This window comes from Silurus aristotelis, assembly GCF_946808225.1.
Source record: "Silurus aristotelis genome assembly, chromosome: 2".
Classification (NCBI taxonomy): Eukaryota; Metazoa; Chordata; class Actinopteri; order Siluriformes; family Siluridae; genus Silurus; species Silurus aristotelis.
Genome location: NC_139575.1, coordinates 5,329,643 through 5,351,070, shown reverse-complemented (window position 1 = coordinate 5,351,070; position 21,428 = coordinate 5,329,643). Strand labels below are relative to the sequence as shown.

General features: G+C 36.6%; 2 protein-coding genes and 1 long non-coding RNA gene across 9 annotated transcripts in view; 1 reads left to right on the top strand and 2 right to left on the bottom strand.

Annotated features, from left to right (window-relative positions):
* Positions 1–21,428, top strand: part of LOC310737846 (polymeric immunoglobulin receptor-like) — a 253,742-nt gene that overhangs the window by 204,680 nt on the left and 27,634 nt on the right. The gene's annotated exons all lie outside the window — the stretch shown is intronic.
* On the bottom strand, positions 9,393–17,132 carry LOC310737273 (CMRF35-like molecule 9; the record flags this gene model as incomplete). Its single annotated transcript, XM_083561523.1, has 3 exons — positions 16,936–17,132; positions 16,522–16,842; positions 9,393–9,499 (listed from the first exon to the last, which is right to left on the bottom strand). The coding sequence occupies exons 1-3, from the start codon at positions 16,976–16,978 to the stop codon at positions 9,393–9,395; spliced, it is 471 nt and encodes a 156-aa protein (XP_083417649.1). The 5' UTR covers positions 16,979–17,132.
* Positions 12,446–13,946, bottom strand: LOC310739289. The gene is made up of 3 exons (XR_014537333.1): positions 13,889–13,946; positions 13,690–13,785; positions 12,446–12,627 (listed from the first exon to the last, which is right to left on the bottom strand). It is a non-coding gene; the product is annotated as an uncharacterized lncRNA (long non-coding RNA).

The following is a 21,428-nucleotide window of genomic DNA, read 5'->3' as shown; positions in this document are numbered from 1 at the left end:
TCTCAGTGCTCCAGGATACATTTTACTGAAGATATTTATAATAATAAATATAATATTACATTTTAAATGTAACATTCTACTTCTACTGCCCCCTAGAGCACAAAACCTATAGCAGTTCCCATTGCTGGATTGGGAATAAAAATTCAACATATTTACAAATGTTGAAGTTTTGAGTCCATCTTTTTTACAGCAACATTTCTGTAAGCTCACAGACTCTCGAAGGACGATTCCATGTTACTGTATATTTGTTTTCTTATATAAACACACACATTTAAGATCTCCTCTCATGCATCTCATCAACATTCCTTCCATGAGTCTTCCATTAGGCTATGAAAATATACATGTTTAGGTTCAGAACAATCAGTTTACAAGGATACCAGTATATTTAAACAAGAGTGGCATCATCTCAATTTCTTGGAGATCACCATATCCCCTTGCTTTTAATATATAGATGTCTATTTTTATTTTTTTTTTTTTTTGCTCCCTTATGTTAAACAAGCAAACATGGTATAAATGTTGCCTTAAATGTCTATTGACGAAAATTATTATATAAAAGTGTCTCTTTGAATTGTGACACTTTTGAAAATGTTAAAAGGTGTAAATATCACCACAACTGTGGAATCACCTTGGAGCTCTAAACAATAGTTTAATTTAAATTGGTTCGTTGCTTCTTCTGCCATCTAGAGGATAATGTGAGAAACACAGGAGGAAAACAAGAAATGCACGTGTGGGAGGAAAAACTTTTCAGTGATGTCATTTTAGAATTAAATTAAATTAAATAAAGTAAAAGCCAGAAATATCTTTTGAACACTATGTTTAAAATATAATTCTGCAGTATTCAGTCTGTATTTTACTGCACAGATATATTCATTATGGGGTTGTTCATGCTGTTTATTATCTTTTGTATATTTTGTTCCCTAGCAGGGCATTACTGGAAGTAATTTTGAACAGGGGGTGCTGTGAATTTTTTTTATTTATTTTTTTGCACAAAAAACCTATGAGCCTATTTGGAATACATTTTTAAAATAAATACATAGGGCTGTGACGATGGCAGTTTTTTTACCACTGCGGTGGTAATGGACCAAATACCGGCGGTGTTGCGGTGGTTGGGGGGTTGTTTTGAAATAAATAAAAAAAAATTTAAAAAAGAAACAACACACTAAAGCCTGTAAAGCATTGAAATAATTATCAGTAAATACTGGTAACTTACATAATATAATAAAGTTGAATCCATTTAAAAAAAAAAAAAAACAGTTTTATATTTCCACACAAAGACGCGTTATAGCCTCCCGCTCTGCGCTTTGAGAGGGATGTGGAACACGAGCAGGAAAGAGACCACCAATCTCTTTTTCTGATATCTTCATGTTGTTGTAAAAGGTATGAAGAGCTAATTTTATCTTCCACAAGGGAAAGGCATTTAGGCTATGTTTGCGCGCTGCCAGAGAAAGCCAAACTAAAATCACCCGCGCGTGTGAAACGCGCTTTACAAATGAACTTCACGCGCCTTACCAATTATCATATGTCTAATTAATAACAAGCACAAACTGTAGTCTGTTGTCTCTAGGTATGAGGTTTTTACCGACTGCTTTCAGGCAAACAAAACACAAAATCTGATCAGTCTCTTCCACATAATGCAGCCACTGCCATCTAGCAAACCAAGCCAGTGCAACAGAACGTGAGAACGTTTCATTACCACAACGCCGTGCAGGAAATTTGAAACTGGATGTTGGCTGGAAGGGCTCGTCTAATCCAATCACGCTAGGTTGGGTTGCGGGTGCTGGGGCTGGGCCTGCCGGTGCAACTGCAGGCAGAGGCAGGTGGACAGACTCCGTTGTCATGGTTGCGGTTCTAAAGTTCTTCACTAGTGGTTTTCCAAAAAAATCCAAAATCCGTTTTTGTGCCATATTTCCTATGTAAATTTACTAGTCTGCTGCTGCCATAGATGTATGTATCATACGCTGCATGGAACGAGCGGGAAACCTCTTTACTCAGCTAACGTTACCACTAGCCTAGTTACTAACGTAACTTCCGAAACTGTGTTGATTAGGCCTCAAAATAAATAAATAAAAATCCAAAATACACTTAATAGCCTACGTGTGTCAAAATCGTTTCCTAAAATATTCATAAGGAATTTATAAATTGTGCAAAATATTTTTAATAGGACTACATTTAAAAAAAAATCTCTCTCTTGCCAATAGGGGGTGCTGAAGCACCCCCAGCACCCCCACTTCCTGAGGCCATGTTCCCTAGTGGTAGAATACTGTATACTATATAATACTATATACTAAATATAACTATATATTATACTTGTAATACTACTCTATACTCCTGAAGGTTTGGAAATGGATAAGGGAGGTGTTGGTGATCAGTGTTGGGGAAACAGAAGCTGGTCAGAAGCGGAGATGGCAAACTAGTGATTACATTACTGTGATGGAAGTATTCTTATTATTTTGAAATAGTCGAGGAAAAGGAGAAGGGAATAATGGTTAAGTGTAGATTATGTGTTGGTGAAAAGCTCGTGTCAACTGCAAAAAATACCACTTCAAATAAAATACCACTGCAGCTCTATAGACTGCTCAGAATAAAAGTTTTCTGTGGGAGACATGTACGATGCCATCACAGCGGAGATAGAGAGCAAACTCACAGCTCGTTTGCTCTTTGTGGGAAGATAAACTGCCACGGTCACTGATAAAAGCGCGAACTTTGTAAAAGCGTTCAGAATGAATCTAAACCTTATATACACTAACGATAGTTACATTCCTGACGGCTAAGGCAGATTGAAAAGCAGTGTACAGAAGTGCGACTGGAAAGTGTTCAGCCTTGTGGTCAAAAGTTAGTCGATCATCTTATTGTTCCCTAAGAAGTTATTAAACATTTTAAATCATTAAGACATGTCTTTTGCCCTAATATAACTTATTTCTTTAAAACTTATTTAAATTATCTATATTACACCTGTAAGGCGTGAAAGACATACAAGTAACAAGTAACGCAAAAGTAACGCAAAAGTAATATAACGCATTACGTAATTAGTTACTTTTTTGGGGAGTAACTCAATATTGTAATGCATTACTTTTAAAAGTAACGTTGCCCAACACTGTTGGTGATTTTTGAAAACTTGTCTGATTATTTGAAACCTGCGCTTGGTTTATTGTCTGTGGCCATGTCCACACTAATATGTATTTGTGGGAGAGCGTGTCAGTGGGGAAGGAGGAACGCCACAACAGGTCAGGTGTAAAGGCTATTCAGCCATCTTTATTTAGATTTTACAGAGGGTTTGTCTGCACTGTGCTCACGCCGCAGGTCTCTGGCACCCGTACGCAAAAACATTCACACACACACACTCCCTCCTTCTTAAATGCCTCCTTTGATCACTGCAACAGAAAACACATGAGGTTAGATAGGCTTCAGGTGAGGCAATTTCCTGCCTATCTTCTCCCGGCCCTGCCCTCCATTCACAACCCGGCACTCGGCCCCGCCCCCGCTGCCACAGTATTTATTTGAAAATGCATATTTTTCTCTGTTTTGGCCTTCCGTCCTCACGGAGACGGCTTTGTCGCTCAACAAAAACGTATCTTTTTGAAAATGCTATCCAAAGTGGATACATTTGAAAGCGGCGTATTTTGCGTCGCAGTGTGGGCTGTGAAAGTCAGTAACTTCAGGAAGATTCTCACTGTTAGATGACACTAAATCAGCAGAGTTCATGGTGATGATCAAGGAGCTCACTGAAGAAGACACTGACATACTACTGTGGAGTAGATAAAGATTGTAAAGACATTTTAACACTGGTGGAACTGAAAGTAAAGGAAGGCGAGTCTCCCACCACTGCCTTCTGTTTATTTCTACATCGTTCTAGTGGCATTAGCAGTCAAAATACCAAGTAATCACAGGTCAAGTAAGCAGTTCCTGTCAACAGAAGTGCAGGATTCTCTCATTAGTGTCCAAAACCTTAAAAGTAAATCTGCAAACGTTAAGATTTTTCTGCCTGCTTGCAGATTTACATTCCTCCCCTTCATAACTTCATATTGTAGTGTCAGCAAGAAAAAAAAGTTGAATCAGAAAGAATCTGGTAAAACAAAGCATTTGCTGTTTTATTGTCAAACTCACACTTACAGCACAAACACAGGCTTGATGATGATCCACAGAATTTTTAGATTAGGGATAACCAATGCTGGATAGTAGATAGAACAAATTCAACAATAATGTACTGAACAACAACAACACGGGAAACCCTTAAAAACATTTATTTTACAACAATAAACTCTTATTCTAATAAAATAAAACATCAAGCAGAACTTTAACACCAACAAAGACTCAAGTTATACAAATGATCTCTTAATTTACATTCACTGGAGCTTTAACAAGGTTAATTCTACAGTGTTGAAGTACCAATCAGATTCACAGCTGAACTCATGACACCAAATAAATGGAAATAAATCGTATCCATTACCAAAGCTTTAATTCATTGGTGTTCAACATATTAATGATACACCACTGATATTTACAGGTACTACAGCAGTACAGGTTTAATCACAAGAATTAAAAGTGAAGCAAAAATATACGTGTACAACAACAAAAAAGGAGAAACAACTGTGAGAGACTGTGAGCATAATACAAAAATTTCAGCATAATTGTGAAGGTTTAAATTAGTTTATTTTGAAACACAGAATTCAGAAGATTAAAATAGCAGCATCGTCACTTCAGTTCCATGTGGTAATAAACTTTGTTCTAAAAATAACTGCTCTATTTGTACTGCCATTATTGTTCTATTTACTAATTACCAATAATATCACAGGCGGTTGTTAGGATGTGTGCTGCCTCTATGCTTCACACAATGTGTTAATTCAGTGTGTCTCCATGTCTCTACAAACTCAGCAGTAAGTGTTACGTTGATCTGTGTGAAATAAACCCTGTATTCATGATCAGATATCCAGGCTGCTTCTGCTCCACACCAGAATTCACCAGAGACTGTTACAGTTACATTTCTAATACTCACAGTGAAGATTTGTTCTGTTCTGTCATAATGATCATATCATTGTATTGAGGGAGGGACAGAGGAGGAAAAAGAGGTAGAAGAAAGAGAAAGGAAATCTGAATTAAATAGTAACGTTCCACTGCCACATGACTGAAGCCCTAATAATGCAGAATTAAACAGATGAAGTCACGTGACTAAGGAAGACGACTTTTCTGTCTACACTTCAGTCAATCTGTGGAACTGCATCATTAAAGCTGGTGGTATTGGAGTGAGAACTCACTGTAGCGTGAGTCAAACCTTTAACAGATTTCTCAGCAGAGAGGCTTGTAGGTAACTGAGCTGTCAAGTAGATTTCCTGATCAGAGTGGATTGTGGGTAGTTGAGCAGTAGAATAAATAGCAGAATCACAGGAGATTGTAGGAAACTATCTCTGCATAAACAGTTTGAGAAGGCTCAGAGGGGATTGTGGGTAGTTAAGCAGTTGAGTAAACTGTGGAAGTTTCAGCTTCTGAGGCAAAAAAATTGTTTGGTGTCTAATCTCCTCAGAATCAGACAGCAAGAGGAACCTGAGAGATCAACAGAAACATATATTTGTCCTTAACTTAATCTACTATAAGGTTTGTAACTAAATAAAATATATAAAGTGAATTACCGCTTGGCCACTTCCTGAGTTTGGATAGAATACTGCACAACAGAATCTGTACCTGCTGGGGGAAAAAAAACAGTCACCGAATCAGTATGTATTAACGCTGCTATTTTCATTTTGTGATGTCATAATCTTCAGACATTCTGCATTTATTCATCTACAATATATATATGAAAAATCTGCACACCCTTGTGAAAATTGCATGAAATGGCATGGCAAGAAATAAAAAGCATTTTTTTTTATAAAAATGACAAAAAGTCTTAACATATATTATACAAAATATTAACAAAAGTTAATATGATAGTTTATAATGTGGAATCTGGCTGCTTGTTGATGTTGATTGGGATTTTGGCGATGATGATGAGGATGATAATGGTTGTGGTGATGAAGGTTTAGTTGGCTTTAAATAATCTCTTTACATTCAAACTCATGTAGAAATGTAATTTCATAAACCTGTCATTAATCAAGTAAATATAATTAACCCCAAATAAGGATCAGATGTTTCTGTAGGAATTCTTTCCTTTGTTTGTTTCATCCAACTGCTTAATGTACAAGATAATGATCAAGAGAAGGTTATAAAATAATCTCCTAGTCATTAGATGTAAAAGGGGAACAGCATAAAGGCCAACATAAAAAAATGGGTCATCACCTACAGACATCTACTGTAGCAACATTGAAAGATCTGCAGGGATATCTGGAAAATACTGGTCAATCTCTCATATTCTTCAACATATCAAGGCTTTGGGGGCTAATGATAAATCAAAGCCCCTTTTTTTTGATAGAATAAATTAGAGGTCACCTGAATGATCCCAAAATAATGTATAACACAATGCTATAATGTGTTAAGGTCTGATTAGACCACAGTAGAACTTTGGGAGTCATTTAAAAAAAGCTTCAGCTGAGGCTGAAGGTCTAAGTATAAAATTAATCATGAAGCATAATAACATCCCAAGGCACAAATACAGTGGTGTGAAAAAGTGTTTGCCCCTTCCTGGTTTCTTATTTTTTTGCATGTTTGTCACACTTTAATGTTTCAGATCATCAAACTAATTTAAATATTAGTAAAAAAAAAAACAAGTGAACACAACATGCAGATTTTAAATGAAGGTTTTATTATTGAGGGGAAAACCGAATCCAAACCTACATGGCCCTGTGTGAAAAAATGTTTGCCCCTAAATCTAATAACTGGATGGGCCACACTTAGCAGCAACAACTGCAATCATGCATTTGCGATAACTTGCAATGTGTCTGTTTCAGCGCTGTGGAGGAATTTTGGTCACTCGTCTATGCAGAATTGTTGTAATTCACCCACATTGGAGGGTTTTCAAACATGAACTTCCTTTTTATGGTCATGCCACAGCATCTCAGTAGGATTCAGGTCAGTGACTAGGCCACATCATTGTCCTGCTACAGAAACCAAGTTCGCTTCTGCTTGAGGTCACGAACAGATGGCTGGACAGTCTCCTTCAGCAAGTCTTCCAGATCCTGAAGCAGCAAAACAGCCCCAGACCATCACACTACCACCACCATATTTTACTGTTGGTATGATGTTCTTTTTATGAAATGCGGTGTTACTTTTATGACGGACGTAATGGGACACACCTTCCATATGCGCATTTTTTGTCTCGTCAGTCGAGAGTATTTTCCAAAGTCTTGGGATCAACAAGATGTTTTCTGGCAAAACTAAGATGAGCCTTCATGTTCTTTTTGCTCAGCAGCTGTTTTCGTCTTGGAACTCTGCCATGCAGACCATTTTTCCCCAGTCTCTTTCTAACGGTTGAGTCATGAACACTGATCTTAACTGAGGCAAGTGAGGCCTGCAGTTCTGTGGATGTTGTTGGGGGGTCTTTTGTGACCTCTTGCATGAGTCGTCGCTGTGCTCTTGGGGTAATTTTGGTCAGCCGGCCACTCCTGGGAAAGTTCTCCACTGTTCCATGTTTTTGCCATTTGTGAATAATGGCTCTCACTGTGGTTCACGGGAGTCCCAAAGCTTTAAAAATGGCTTTATAACCTTTTCCAGACTGATGGATCTCAATTATTTTCTTGCTCATTTGTTTCTGAATTTCTTTGGATCTCAGCATGATGTCTAGCTTTTGAGGATCTTTTGGTCTACTTCACTTTGTCAGGCAGGTCCTATTTAAGAGATTTCCTGATTGTGAACAGGTGTGGCAGTAATCAGGTCAGGGTGTGGCGAGAGAAATTCAACTCAGGTGTAAAAAAACAGTTTTAACAGGGGGGCAAACACTTTTTCACATGGGGCCATGTAGTTTTGGATTTTGTTTTCCCTCAATAATAAAAACCTTCATTTAAAAACTGAATGTTGTGTTCACTTGTGTTATCTTTTACTAATATTTAAATTAGTTTGATGATTTGAAGCATTAAAGTGTGACAAACATGTAAAAAAAAAAAAAAAAGAAGAAGAAAATCAGGACACTTTCACACCAATTTACATTCAGTATGAACAAAGGAATGTTTCAGTCAGAGTCTGGATCTAAATGCTGCCAAAAACCCATAGAATGATTTGAACAGCGCTGTAGAGAGGAGCCCAGTCTCATGGCATTTTGTGATTATAGTCACGAAATTTAATCCACTGATTCTTGTTCATGGACACAAATTAGATTTCTCTGTCTGGATTTAATAAATGCTGTTTTAGTTGCATTTACATCTGCATTACATGATAGATGTTTATATTAAGCATTTTATCATGTGTTTGAGTTTATGTACCGTGCATCCTGCATCTCTTTTGAACAGTGAAAGTGAGGAATATGATTCCAATCAGAAGCAGCAGCAGAATTACAGACACCGTGATCACAGTGGAAGCTGGAAATCATGGAAGAGAAACTTTACCCTACATGCTGATCATTCTTAAGGGATCAGATTCATTAAAGTTATGGGATGATGTGCACATGAGGAGACTCACCTGCTGGTTTACATGTGGTGATGGTGATGAGATGAGATGTTGATTGGGATTTTGGGGATGATGATGAGGATGATGATAATGGTTGTGGTGATGAAGGTTTAGTTGGCTTCAGTTTTGACACTGGTACACTTGAATCTGAAGCAGTAAAAAGTTTAGTTTAAAAATAAACAACATGAAGTGAGTGAATCTGGTATGTGATTGATATCAGTACAAAAGCAACACAATACAGTTTACATTATTGTTGTGTCAGAAGTACAGACTGCTGTTTATACATCTGATAATCACAGGAAGTGAAGTGATATACACACGAGCAGAGGAAGACCAGATAACAGATTATGAGGCTAATAAAATCTGCTCATCACATCATTTAGTCTAAAAGAAGAAAATTCTAAATGTTAACAGATAATAGCAGCTACATTAATTCAGTTCCATGTGGTCACAAACTTCCTTCTAAAAAGATCTGCTCTATTTAAACTACCATTATTGTTCTGTTCACTAATCCCAATTAGATCACAGGCTAGTGTTGGTTATGATGTGCACTGACTCTATGCATCACACAAAGTCTCTGTAATGTCACAATAGTTAATGCAGTGTGTCTCTACAAACTCACCAGTAACTATCAGTTGATCTGTGTGAAATAAACCTTGTATCCATGATCAGATGTCCAGGCTGCTTCAGCTCCACACCAGAATTCACCAGAGACTGTTTTAGCTACATTTCTAATGCTCACAGTGAAGATTTGTTCTGTTCTGTCATCATACAGGGAGAATTTCCCCACATTTACATCTTTTCTACTTTCTGTAACAGACATTTTATAAGGACATACAGCAGCTGCATGCCTCCTGCAGAGAAACTTAATAATTCCTGGGATAATTCTTGAGGGATTCTGGGTATTTGCAGTTGATGTTTAAATCTCTTCCTACTTGGACAGTCTTATTGATGAACTTCTCATAGGACAGATCTGCAAATCACAACCATCAGATTAATTAATTTGTGTGGTGGCCTTGGAAAAAAAATAGTACATTTCAGTGGATGGATGGATGGATGGATGGATGGATGGGTGAATAATTCTCTTACATAACTAAAGTTATATTATTATAAAGTCTGGTTAACTCAAAAATGTAAAGGAAACAAATGCATTTAAGGATCTGAATATGACTGTAGCATTTAGATCACAATCTGTTTACAAATTTATTAAGCATATTTGTTTCAATAAAACTAAATGTTTATTCTTCAATATTCTTTCAGCCACAAAAGAATTGTGGAATGTGAAATCAGGTTTTCATATACAACCACACATGCATGTATATAGTAATTTTATCTCATCATCTCCAGTCATTGAAGTAATTAGAGGGAAATTATAAATTATGGCATATTCTAGGAGAGATTAAATATTTTCTTCCACCAAATCATAAATTCATTAGCAAAATGAATCCTAAAGTGACAGCTGGTTATTTAGCTTTACTTTTCATTTTGACATTTAATTAATGATATTTAATGTGATACAGTAAATTTTCATATAAATATGATCACATTTTCTTCTAATGAAACACAATAATAGATACTCACCTTCTGTTACTGTTAGATTTACTACAGTGTAGGTCTTAATTTCATCAGACACAGCAACAGTGAAAAAGTTTGTTCCAGTGTCCTCCATAATCAGTTCTCTGATAAATACATTAAAGAATCCTGCATTTCTGTTGTCATAAACTGAGAATCTGCCATTATGTGTCCATTCACTGTACAGATTTTTTGTTGTTTGAGTAAAACACCACTGTTGTGTTCCGATCCTACAGATAGATTTTTGTTTGTCCTTATATTTATCCTCATATCTGCACTTGATATTGACTCCTCCTCCTGTATATGCATTGACTTCTCTAGAGCCCAAGCTTCCTGTTATAAGCAAGTTCAAATCATGTTCAAACAATTAAATGCAGAAGTAGATACTTAAATGTAATTTTTTTTCAAGATCATGACTTTAAACATGACAAAAAGATTCATAACTTTAAACTAGTTAGTTTTGAACATGCAGGTTAGGCGTAAAGATGAGGTGAGCAGTTGAGCATTTCTTAAAATGAAACTTGTAAAGATAAGTGAATGAATAAAGAACGATTGTTTTGGATTTTATTTGATATTTTTAAATGCATTGATTGGATTCTCAGCCATTTTGTGTGTCTGATAATGACACTAGAGCTTTGTGGAGATAAACAGTGGGCAGTGGTGGGAGACTCACCTTCCTGCACCTTCCTCACCTTGTCAAAATATCTTTCCCGTTAACATTCCCAAATCCACACTGATACATCCCAGCGTCCTCTACAGTGAGCTCTCTGATCACCCTGAGCTTTGCTGATTTGGTGTCAAACAGTGAAAATCTTCCTGAAGTTACCCACTCATTTTTAGCCTCTGTCTTAAGATTAGAACAAAACACCAAATATTCATTTAAACAAAAACCTTCCTTCATGTAACACTGCTGCTGAAAGTAAGAATTATTATAAAGTGTATTTCTTTACCTGAGATCACGCAGATGGTGAAGATGATGAGGAGGATCTTCATCCTGAGGTCACAGTCACAGATCTACACACCAAATCCACTTCAGAACGATATTAAATCTCCTGTCCTGCTACACACTGTTACTGTCTCTGTCCTGCATCTTTAACTGAGTGTTAACCAGAAAGTGATGCTGCATCACCCATTTCCCCTTCTGGCTGTGTGAAAAAGAGCTGTTCATCAAGTGTGTGTGTGTGAACTACATAAGCATAATACAAACCGTTTCATGCTTCTGACACAAAATAAGCAAATGTTCTGTGTTTTGTGTAAATAATTATATGAAGGTGTAGGAGTGTTTAATATCAGCATTCTGCATGTGAGTTATTTTTCAGGACTCCAGGATTAACATTTCTCTGAGGATATTTATTACTCTATACAAGTGTGTACTGCTCTACCGACCTCTTAAATACAAGACGTATAGCAATTCCTGTTACTGTTCTGGGAACACCACCTCTACATATACTGTACACACACATGCTGAAGTTTCAAGTTCAGCTTCTTTCACCGTAACATCGATCTCAATTCACAGGCAGACTCTTGCAGTGCAAGTCAAAATTATAATGTCAAAAATGTTTTGATAATATCAGATATAAATACATAAAAGAAAAAGACATTTTAAAACTCTTTAAAGTGTCATTTACAACAAGTTCATGTTTCAGATACAAAAATGTAAAATCCCACAAATTTAAGCACATAGAAAACAACATCTCATTAAACATCTTATCTCATGCTTGAAAAACATTTTCCATGACATTATTTATTTGATAAAAAAAAAAAAAAACATTTCCACAACAACCACTTCACATTATATACATTATATACATTTCTGATACTCACAGTGAAGATTTGTTCTGTTCTGTCATCATTTTCACATCATGTGACCATGATGTTTTAACGGAGGGACAGAGGAGGAAAAAGAAAGAAAAAAGGAAATCTAAATTAAATAGTAAAGTTCCACTGCCACATGACTGAAGCCCTAATGATGTAGAACTAAACAGATGAAGTCACGTGACTGACTGAAGCGTAGACAGAAAAGTCGTCTTCCTTAATCTGTGGAACTGCATTATTAGAGCTGGTGGTATTGGAGTGAGAACTCACTGTTGCTTGAGTCAAACCTTTAACAGATTTCTCAGCAGAGAGGATTGTGGGTAACTGAGCTGTCAAGTAGATTTCCTGATCAGAGGGGATTGTGGGTAGTTAAGCAGAAGAATAAATTGCACAATCACATGAGATTGTGGGACCTGCAATCTCTGCATAAACATTTTGACATGGCTTAGAGGAAATTGTTGGTAGTTAAGCAGTTAAGTAAACTGTGAAGGTTCTAGGTTCTGAGGTAGAAAATTGTTTGGTGTTGTTAATCTCCTCACAATCAGAGACAGCAAGAGGAACCTGAGAGATCAACAGAAACACACATTTATTTGTTCTTTTCTTAAATGGAAATAAGGTTTGTAACTGAACAGACTCATAAATATATAAAGTGAATTACCGCTTGGTCACTTCCTGACTTTTGGACAGAATATTGGACAACAGAATCTGTACCTGCTGGGGGAAAAAAAACATAGTCACCGAATCAGTATGTATTAACGCTGCTATTTTCAGTTTGTGATGTCATAATCTCTAGACATTCTGCATTTATTCATCTACAATAAATATATTAAAAAATCTGTACACCCTTGTGAAAATTGCATGAAACAGCATGGCAAGAAATAAAAAGCATTTTTTAGATAAAAATGACAATATCAGTGTTACAAAAGTTCATATTATAGTTTATAATGTGGAATGTTGCTGCTTTAAATGATCTCTTTACATTCAAACTCATGTAGAAATGTAATTTCATAAACCTGTTATTAATCAAGTGAATCTGAATAACCCAAATAAGGATCAGATGTTTCTGTAGAAATTCTTTTCTTTGTTTGTTTCATCCAACTGCTTAATGTACAAGCTAATGATCAAGAGAAGGTTATAAAATAATCTCCTAGTCATTAGATGTAACAAAGCTTTACAATTAATCCCAAAGCTTTAAAAAATGTTTTATAACCTTTTCCAGACTGATGGATCTCAATTATTTTCTTTCTCATTTGTTTCTGAATTTCTTTGGCTCTCGGCATGATGTCTAGCTTTTGAGGATCTTTTGATCTACTTCACTTTGTCAGGCAGCTCCTATTTAAGAGATTTCTTGATTGTGAACAGGTGTGGCAGTAATCAGGCCTGGGTGTGTTAAGAGAAATTGAACTTAGCTGTGAGAAAAACAGTATTTATAAATAAATTTACTTATTCAAAAACACGTAACAAAAACAACTGGGGTGGCATTTTGGGGGATAGAACGGATTAATGGCATTTCAATTAATTTCAATGGGGAAATTTGCGTTGAAATACGAGCAATTTGACATACGAGCAAGGTGCGGAACGAATTAAACTCGTATGTCGAGGTACCACTGTACTTAACTATCTTGCATGAACTGGATATGTGTGGACAATAAATTAGATTTATTATTTCGATTTCTCTGTCTGGATTTAATAAATACTGTTTTACTTGCATTTACATCTGCATTACAAGATACATGTTTATATTAAGCATTTTATCATGTGTTTAAGTTTATGTACCGTCCATCCTGCGTCTCTTTTGAACAGTGAAAGTGAGGAATATGATTCCAATCAGAAGCAGCAGCAGAATTACAGACACCGTGATCACAGTGGAAGCTGGAAATCATGGAAGAGAAACTTTACCCTACATGCTGATCACATTCTTAAGGGATCAGATTCATTAAAGTTATGGGTCTGACGTGCACATGAGGAGACTCACCTGCTGGTTTAGATGATGATGATGATGATGATGATGAGGAGGAGGAGGAGGAGGAGGAGGAGGAGGAGGAGAGGAAATATGCTGATAGGAATAGTGGCAATGATGATGGTGATGGTGGTGGTAATGATGATGGGAAGGAGGAGAAGGAAGATGTTGATAGGGATAGTGGCGATGATGATGATGGTGATGATAATGGTGGTGGTAATGATGATGATGGTGATGGTAATGATGATGGTGATGGTAATGATAATGGAAAGGAGGAGAAGGAAGATGCTGATAGGGATAGTGGTGATGATGAGGATGATGATAATGGTAGTGGTGATGAAGGTTTAGTTGGCATCAGTTTTGACACTGGTACACTTGAATCTAAAGCAGTAAAAAGTTTAATTTAAAAATAAACAACATGAAGTGAGTGAATCTGGTATATGACTGATATCAGTACAAAAGCAACACAATACAGTTTACATTATTGTTGTGTCAGAAGTACAGACTGCTGTTTATACATCTGATAATCACAGGAAGTGAAGTGAAATACACACGAGCAGAGGAAGACCAGATAACAGATTATGAGGCTAATAAAATCTGCTCATCACATCATTCAGTCTAAAAGGAGAAAATTCTAAATGTTAACAGATAATAGCAGCTACATTAATTCAGTTCCATGTGGTAAAAACTTCCTTCTAAAAAGATCTGCTCTTTTTATACTACCATTATTGTTTTGTTAACTAATCACCAATAATATCACAGGCTAGTGTTGGTTATGATGTGCACTGACTCGATGCTTCACACAAAGACTCTGTAATGTCACAATAGTTAATGCAGTGTGTCTCCACGTCTCTACAAACTCACCAGTAACTGTCAGGTTGATCTGTGTGAAATAAACCTTGTATTCAAGATCAGATGTCCAGGCTGCTTCTGCTCCACACCAGAATTCACCAGAGACTGTTTTAGCTAAATTTCTAATACTCACAGTGAAGATTTGTTCTGTTCTGTCATCATACAGGGAGAATTTCCCCACATTTACATCTTTTCTACTTTCTGTAACAGATATTTTATAAGGACATACAGCAGCTGCATGCCTCCTGCAGAGAAACTTGGGATAATTCCTGAGGGATTCTGGGTATTTACAGCTGATGTTTAAATCTTCTCCTACTTGGACAGTCTTATTGATTGACTTCTCATAGGACAAATCTGCAAATCACAACCAATCAGATCAATTTATGTGTGTGGTGGCCTTGAAAAACAACAGTTCATTTCAATATTTTCTACTGTTTCTGATAAAGTGCTTACTGATGTTGGATATATGTTTGGAAATATGTATAGGTGTGTGGCCGGGTGGGTGGGTGGATGGTGGATGGATGAATAATTATCTTACATAACTAAAGTTATAATATTTTAAAGTCTGATTAACCCAAAAATGAAAAGGAAAAAATGCATTTAAGGATCTGAATATGACTGTAGCATTTAGATAGTTATAATCTCTTTACAAACTGATTAAGCATATTTGTTTCAATACTACTAAATGTTTGTTCTTCAATATTCTATCAGCCACAAAACAATTTGGTGGACTGTGGAACCAGGTTTTTATATACCACTACACGTGCATGTATATGGTAATTGTATTCCATCATCTCCAGTCAATGTAGTAATTAGGGAGAAATTATAAACGGTATTTTTTAGGATAGATGAAATATTTTCTACCACCAAATCAATATGAACTCTTTAGCAAAATACAATAAAAAGAATCACAGCTGAATACATTTTTCTTAATTTAGCTTTATTTTTTACTCTGACACTTAAATAATGATAATTAATGTATTATAGTAAATATACATAAAAATATGATCACATTATTTCCTAATGAAACGCAATATAATAATAAAATAGATACTCACCTTCTGTTACAGTCAGATTTATTACAGTGGAGGACTCAATTTCATCAGACACAGCAACAGTGAACAAGTATGTTCCAGTGTCCTCCATAATCAGTTCTCTAATAAACACATTGAAGAATCCTGCACCTCTGTTGTCATAAATTGAGAATCTGCCATTATGTGTAATTTCACTGATCAGTTTTGTTGTTGTTAAAGGAAAACACCACTGTTGTGTTCCGATCCTACAGATAGATTTTGGTTTGTCTTTATATTTATCCTCATATCTGCACTTGATGTTGATTCTTCCTCCTGTATATGCGCTCACTTCTCTAGACCCCGAGCTTCCTGTTGATAGTTTAAAATATGTTCAACAAGCTTAATAAGTGAAGGTATATATATTTTTTTTATCATGACTTTAAACATGACAAACAGATACATAACTTTTAAATTAAGTTTGTTTGTAACATGTAGGTTATGCGTGAATGTGAGTTTAGATGTTGAGCTTTTCCTTCAATGAAACATTGTAAAGATAAGGCATGAACCATCAGGAATAAAGTCATGAAAATAATTGAGAGTAAAAAGGAAACAGGTGAGTTCAATGGGCAAGTGAAAAGATTGTTTTGGATTTAATTGGATATTTTATTTACAGTCAGGAGTTATAATAAAAATGCGCTTATTGGTTTCTCAGCCATTTTGAGGGTCTGCTAATGACATTAGAACTTTGTGAAAATAAACAGAAAACAGTGGTGGAAGACTCACCTTCCTGCACCTTCAGTGACACTGGTGTGGAAGTGTCTCCCCCATAAGCTTTCCCAATTCCACAGTGGTATTTCCCAGTGTCCTCTCCAGTGAGCTCTCTGATCATCACCCTGAACTCTGCTGATTTGGTGTCATCAAACAGTGAGAATCTTCCTGAAGTTACCCACATGTTTTTATCTCCTGTCTTTATTAGATCAGAACAGCCTGACGATGAATCCTTACAGAAATATTTTAGGTTTTGTGTAGATTCTGTTTTATACTTGCACTTGATTAAGACTCTTCCTCCTAAATATCCTGTTACTTCCTTAGAGGCTCCTCCATCTAACAAAACAACAAAAATCCATCTGAGCAAAACCTTTCCTAATGTAACACTGCTGCTGATAGTGAGGATTATTATAAAGTGTATTTCTTTACCTGAGATCAGGCAGAAGGTGAAGATGAGGAGGAGGATCTTCATCCTTAGGTCACACTCACAGATTTCAACACCAAATCCACTTCAGAACGATACTAAAGTTCCTGTTCTGCTACACACTGTTACTGGCTCTGAACCTAAATATGCTGCGTCTTCATCTGTGTCAAACAAAAAGTGATGCTACACCCACTTCCCCCTTTAGACGTGTGACAAAGAGCTCTTCAGGAAGTGTCTGTGTTAAATGTGTGAACTATGAGCCTCTGGTCAGGTCCAGTATGTAAACGATCATATGAAGGTGTATGAGTGTTTAATATCAGCATTCTGCATGTGAACATCTTTCTCCATTTGAGATATTTTTCCTCTCAGTGCTCCAGGATACATTTTACTGAAGATATTTATAATAATAAATATAATATTACATTTTAAATGTAACATTCTACTTCTACTGCCCCCTAGAGCACAAAACCTATAGCAGTTCCCATTGCTGGATTGGGAATAAAAATTCAACATATTTACAAATGTTGAAGTTTTGAGTCCATCTTTTTTACAGCAACATTTCTGTAAGCTCACAGACTCTCGAAGGACGATTCCATGTTACTGTATATTTGTTTTCTTATATAAACACACACATTTAAGATCTCCTCTCATGCATCTCATCAACATTCCTTCCATGAGTCTTCCATTAGGCTATGAAAATATACATGTTTAGGTTCAGAACAATCAGTTTACAAGGATACCAGTATATTTAAACAAGAGTGGCATCATCTCAATTTCTTGGAGATCACCATATCCCCTTGCTTTTAATATATAGATGTCTATTTTTTTATTTTTATTTTTTGCTCCCTTATGTTAAACAAGCAAACATGGTATAAATGTTGCCTTAAATGTCGATTGACGAAAATTATTATATAAAAGTGTCTCTTTGAATTGTGACACTTTTGAAAATGTTAAAAGGTGTAAATATCACCACAACTGTGGAATCACCTTGGAGCTCTAAACAATAGTTTAATTTAAATTGGTTCGTTGCTTCTTCTGCCATCTAGAGGATAATGTGAGAAACACAGGAGGAAAACAAGAAATGCACGTGTGGGAGGAAAAACTTTTCAGTGATGTCATTTTAGAATTAAATTAAATTAAATAAAGTAAAAGCCAGAAATATCTTTTGAACACTATGTTTAAAATATAATTCTGCAGTATTCAGTCTGTATTTTACTGCACAGATATATTCATTATGGGGTTGTTCATGCTGTTTATTATCTTTTGTATATTTTGTTCCCTAGCAGGGCATTACTGGAAGTAATTTTGAACAGGGGGTGCTGTGAATTTTTTTTATTTATTTTTTTGCACAAAAAACCTATGAGCCTATTTGGAATACATTTTTAAAATAAATACATAGGGCTGTGACGATGGCAGTTTTTTTACCACTGCGGTGGTAATGGACCAAATACCGGCGGTGTTGCGGTGGTTGGGGGGTTGTTTTGAAATAAATAAAAAAAATTTAAAAAAAGAAACAACACACTAAAGCCTGTAAAGCATTGAAATAATTATCAGTAAATACTGGTAACTTACATAATATAATAAAGTTGAATCCATTTAAAAAAAAAAAAAAAAACAGTTTTATATTTCCACACAAAGACGCGTTATAGCCTCCCGCTCTGCGCTTTGAGAGGGATGTGGAACACGAGCAGGAAAGAGACCACCAATCTCTTTTTCTGATATCTTCATGTTGTTGTAAAAGGTATGAAGAGCTAATTTTATCTTCCACAAGGGAAAGGCATTTAGGCTATGTTTGCGCGCTGCCAGAGAAAGCCAAACTAAAATCACCCGCGCGTGTGAAACGCGCTTTACAAATGAACTTCACGCGCCTTACCAATTATCATATGTCTAATTAATAACAAGCACAAACTGTAGTCTGTTGTCTCTAGGTATGAGGTTTTTACCGACTGCTTTCAGGCAAACAAAACACAAAATCTGATCAGTCTCTTCCACATAATGCAGCCACTGCCATCTAGCAAACCAAGCCAGTGCAACAGAACGTGAGAACGTTTCATTACCACAACGCCGTGCAGGAAATTTGAAACTGGATGTTGGCTGGAAGGGCTCGTCTAATCCAATCACGCTAGGTTGGGTTGCGGGTGCTGGGGCTGGGCCTGCCGGTGCAACTGCAGGCAGAGGCGGGTGGACAGACTCCGTTGTCATGGTTGCGGTTCTAAAGTTCTTCACTAGTGGTTTTCCAAAAAAATCCAAAATCCGTTTTTGTGCCATATTTCCTATGTAAATTTACTAGTCTGCTGCTGCCATAGATGTATGTATCATACGCTGCATGGAACGAGCGGGAAACCTCTTTACTCAGCTAACGTTACCACTAGCCTAGTTACTAACGTAACTTCCGAAACTGTGTTGATTAGGCCTCAAAATAAATAAATAAAAATCCAAAATACACTTAATAGCCTACGTGTGTCAAAATCGTTTCCTAAAATATTCATAAGGAATTTATAAATTGTGCAAAATATTTTTAATAGGACTACATTTAAAAAAAAATATCTCTCTCGCCAATAGGGGGTGCTGCAGCACCCCCAGCACCCCCACTTCCTGAGGCCATGTTCCCTAGTGGTAGAATACTGTATACTATATAATACTATATACTAAATATAACTATATATTATACTTGTAATACTACTCTATACTCCTGAAGGTTTGGAAATGGATAAGGGAGGTGTTGGTGATCAGTGTTGGGGAAACAGAAGCTGGTCAGAAGCGGAGATGGCAAACTAGTGATTACATTACTGTGATGGAAGTATTCTTATTATTTTGAAATAGTCGAGGAAAAGGAGAAGGGAATAATGGTTAAGTGTAGATTATGTGTTGGTGAAAAGCTCGTGTCAACTGCAAAAAATACCACTTCAAATAAAATACCACTGCAGCTCTATAGACTGCTCAGAATAAAAGTTTTCTGTGGGAGACATGTACGATGCCATCACAGCGGAGATAGAGAGCAAACTCACAGCTCGTTTGCTCTTTGTGGGAAGATAAACTGCCACGGTCACTGATAAAAGCGCGAACTTTGTAAAAGCGTTCAGAATGAATCTAAACCTTATATACACTAACGATAGTTACATTCCTGACGGCTAAGGCAGATTGAAAAGCAGTGTACAGAAGTGCGACTGGAAAGTGTTCAGCCTTGTGGTCAAAAGTTAGTCGATCATCTTATTGTTCCCTAAGAAGTTATTAAACATTTTAAATCATTAAGACATGTCTTTTGCCCTAATATAACTTATTTCTTTAAAACTTATTTAAATTATCTATATTACACCTGTAAGGCGTGAAAGACATACAAGTAACAAGTAACGCAAAAGTAACGCAAAAGTAATATAACGCATTACGTAATTAGTTACTTTTTTTGGGGAGTAACTCAATATTGTAATGCATTACTTTTAAAAGTAACGTTGCCCAACACTGTTGGTGATTTTTGAAAACTTGTCTGATTATTTGAAACCTGCGCTTGGTTTATTGTCTGTGGCCATGTCCACACTAATATGTATTTGTGGGAGAGCGTGTCAGTGGGGAAGGAGGAACGCCACAACAGGTCAGGTGTAAAGGCTATTCAGCCATCTTTATTTAGATTTTACAGAGGGTTTGTCTGCACTGTGCTCACGCCGCAGGTCTCTGGCACCCGTACGCAAAAACATTCACACACACACACTCCCTCCTTCTTAAATGCCTCCTTTGATCACTGCAACAGAAAACACATGAGGTTAGATAGGCTTCAGGTGAGGCAATTTCCTGCCTATCTTCTCCCGGCCCTGCCCTCCATTCACAACCCGGCACTCGGCCCCGCCCCCGCTGCCACAGTATTTATTTGAAAATGCATATTTTTCTCTGTTTTGGCCTTCCGTCCTCACGGAGACGGCTTTGTCGCTCAACAAAAACGTATCTTTTTGAAAATGCTATCCAAAGTGGATACATTTGAAAGCGGCGTATTTTGCGTCGCAGTGTGGGCTGTGAAAGTCAGTAACTTCAGGAAGATTCTCACTGTTAGATGACACTAAATCAGCAGAGTTCATGGTGATGATCAAGGAGCTCACTGAAGAAGACACTGACATACTACTGTGGAGTAGATAAAGATTGTAAAGACATTTTAACACTGGTGGAACTGAAAGTAAAGGAAGGCGAGTCTCCCACTACTGCCTTCTGTTTATTTCTACATCGTTCTAGTGGCATTAGCAGTCAAAATACCAAGTAATCACAGGTCAAGTAAGCAGTTCCTGTCAACAGAAGTGCAGGATTCTCTCATTAGTGTCCAAAACCTTAAAAGTAAATCTGCAAACGTTAAGATTTTTCTGCCTGCTTGCAGATTTACATTCCTCCCCTTCATAACTTCATATTGTAGTGTCAGCAAGAAAAAAAAGTTGAATCAGAAAGAATCTGGTAAAACAAAGCATTTGCTGTTTTATTGTCAAACTCACACTTACAGCACAAACACAGGCTTGATGAT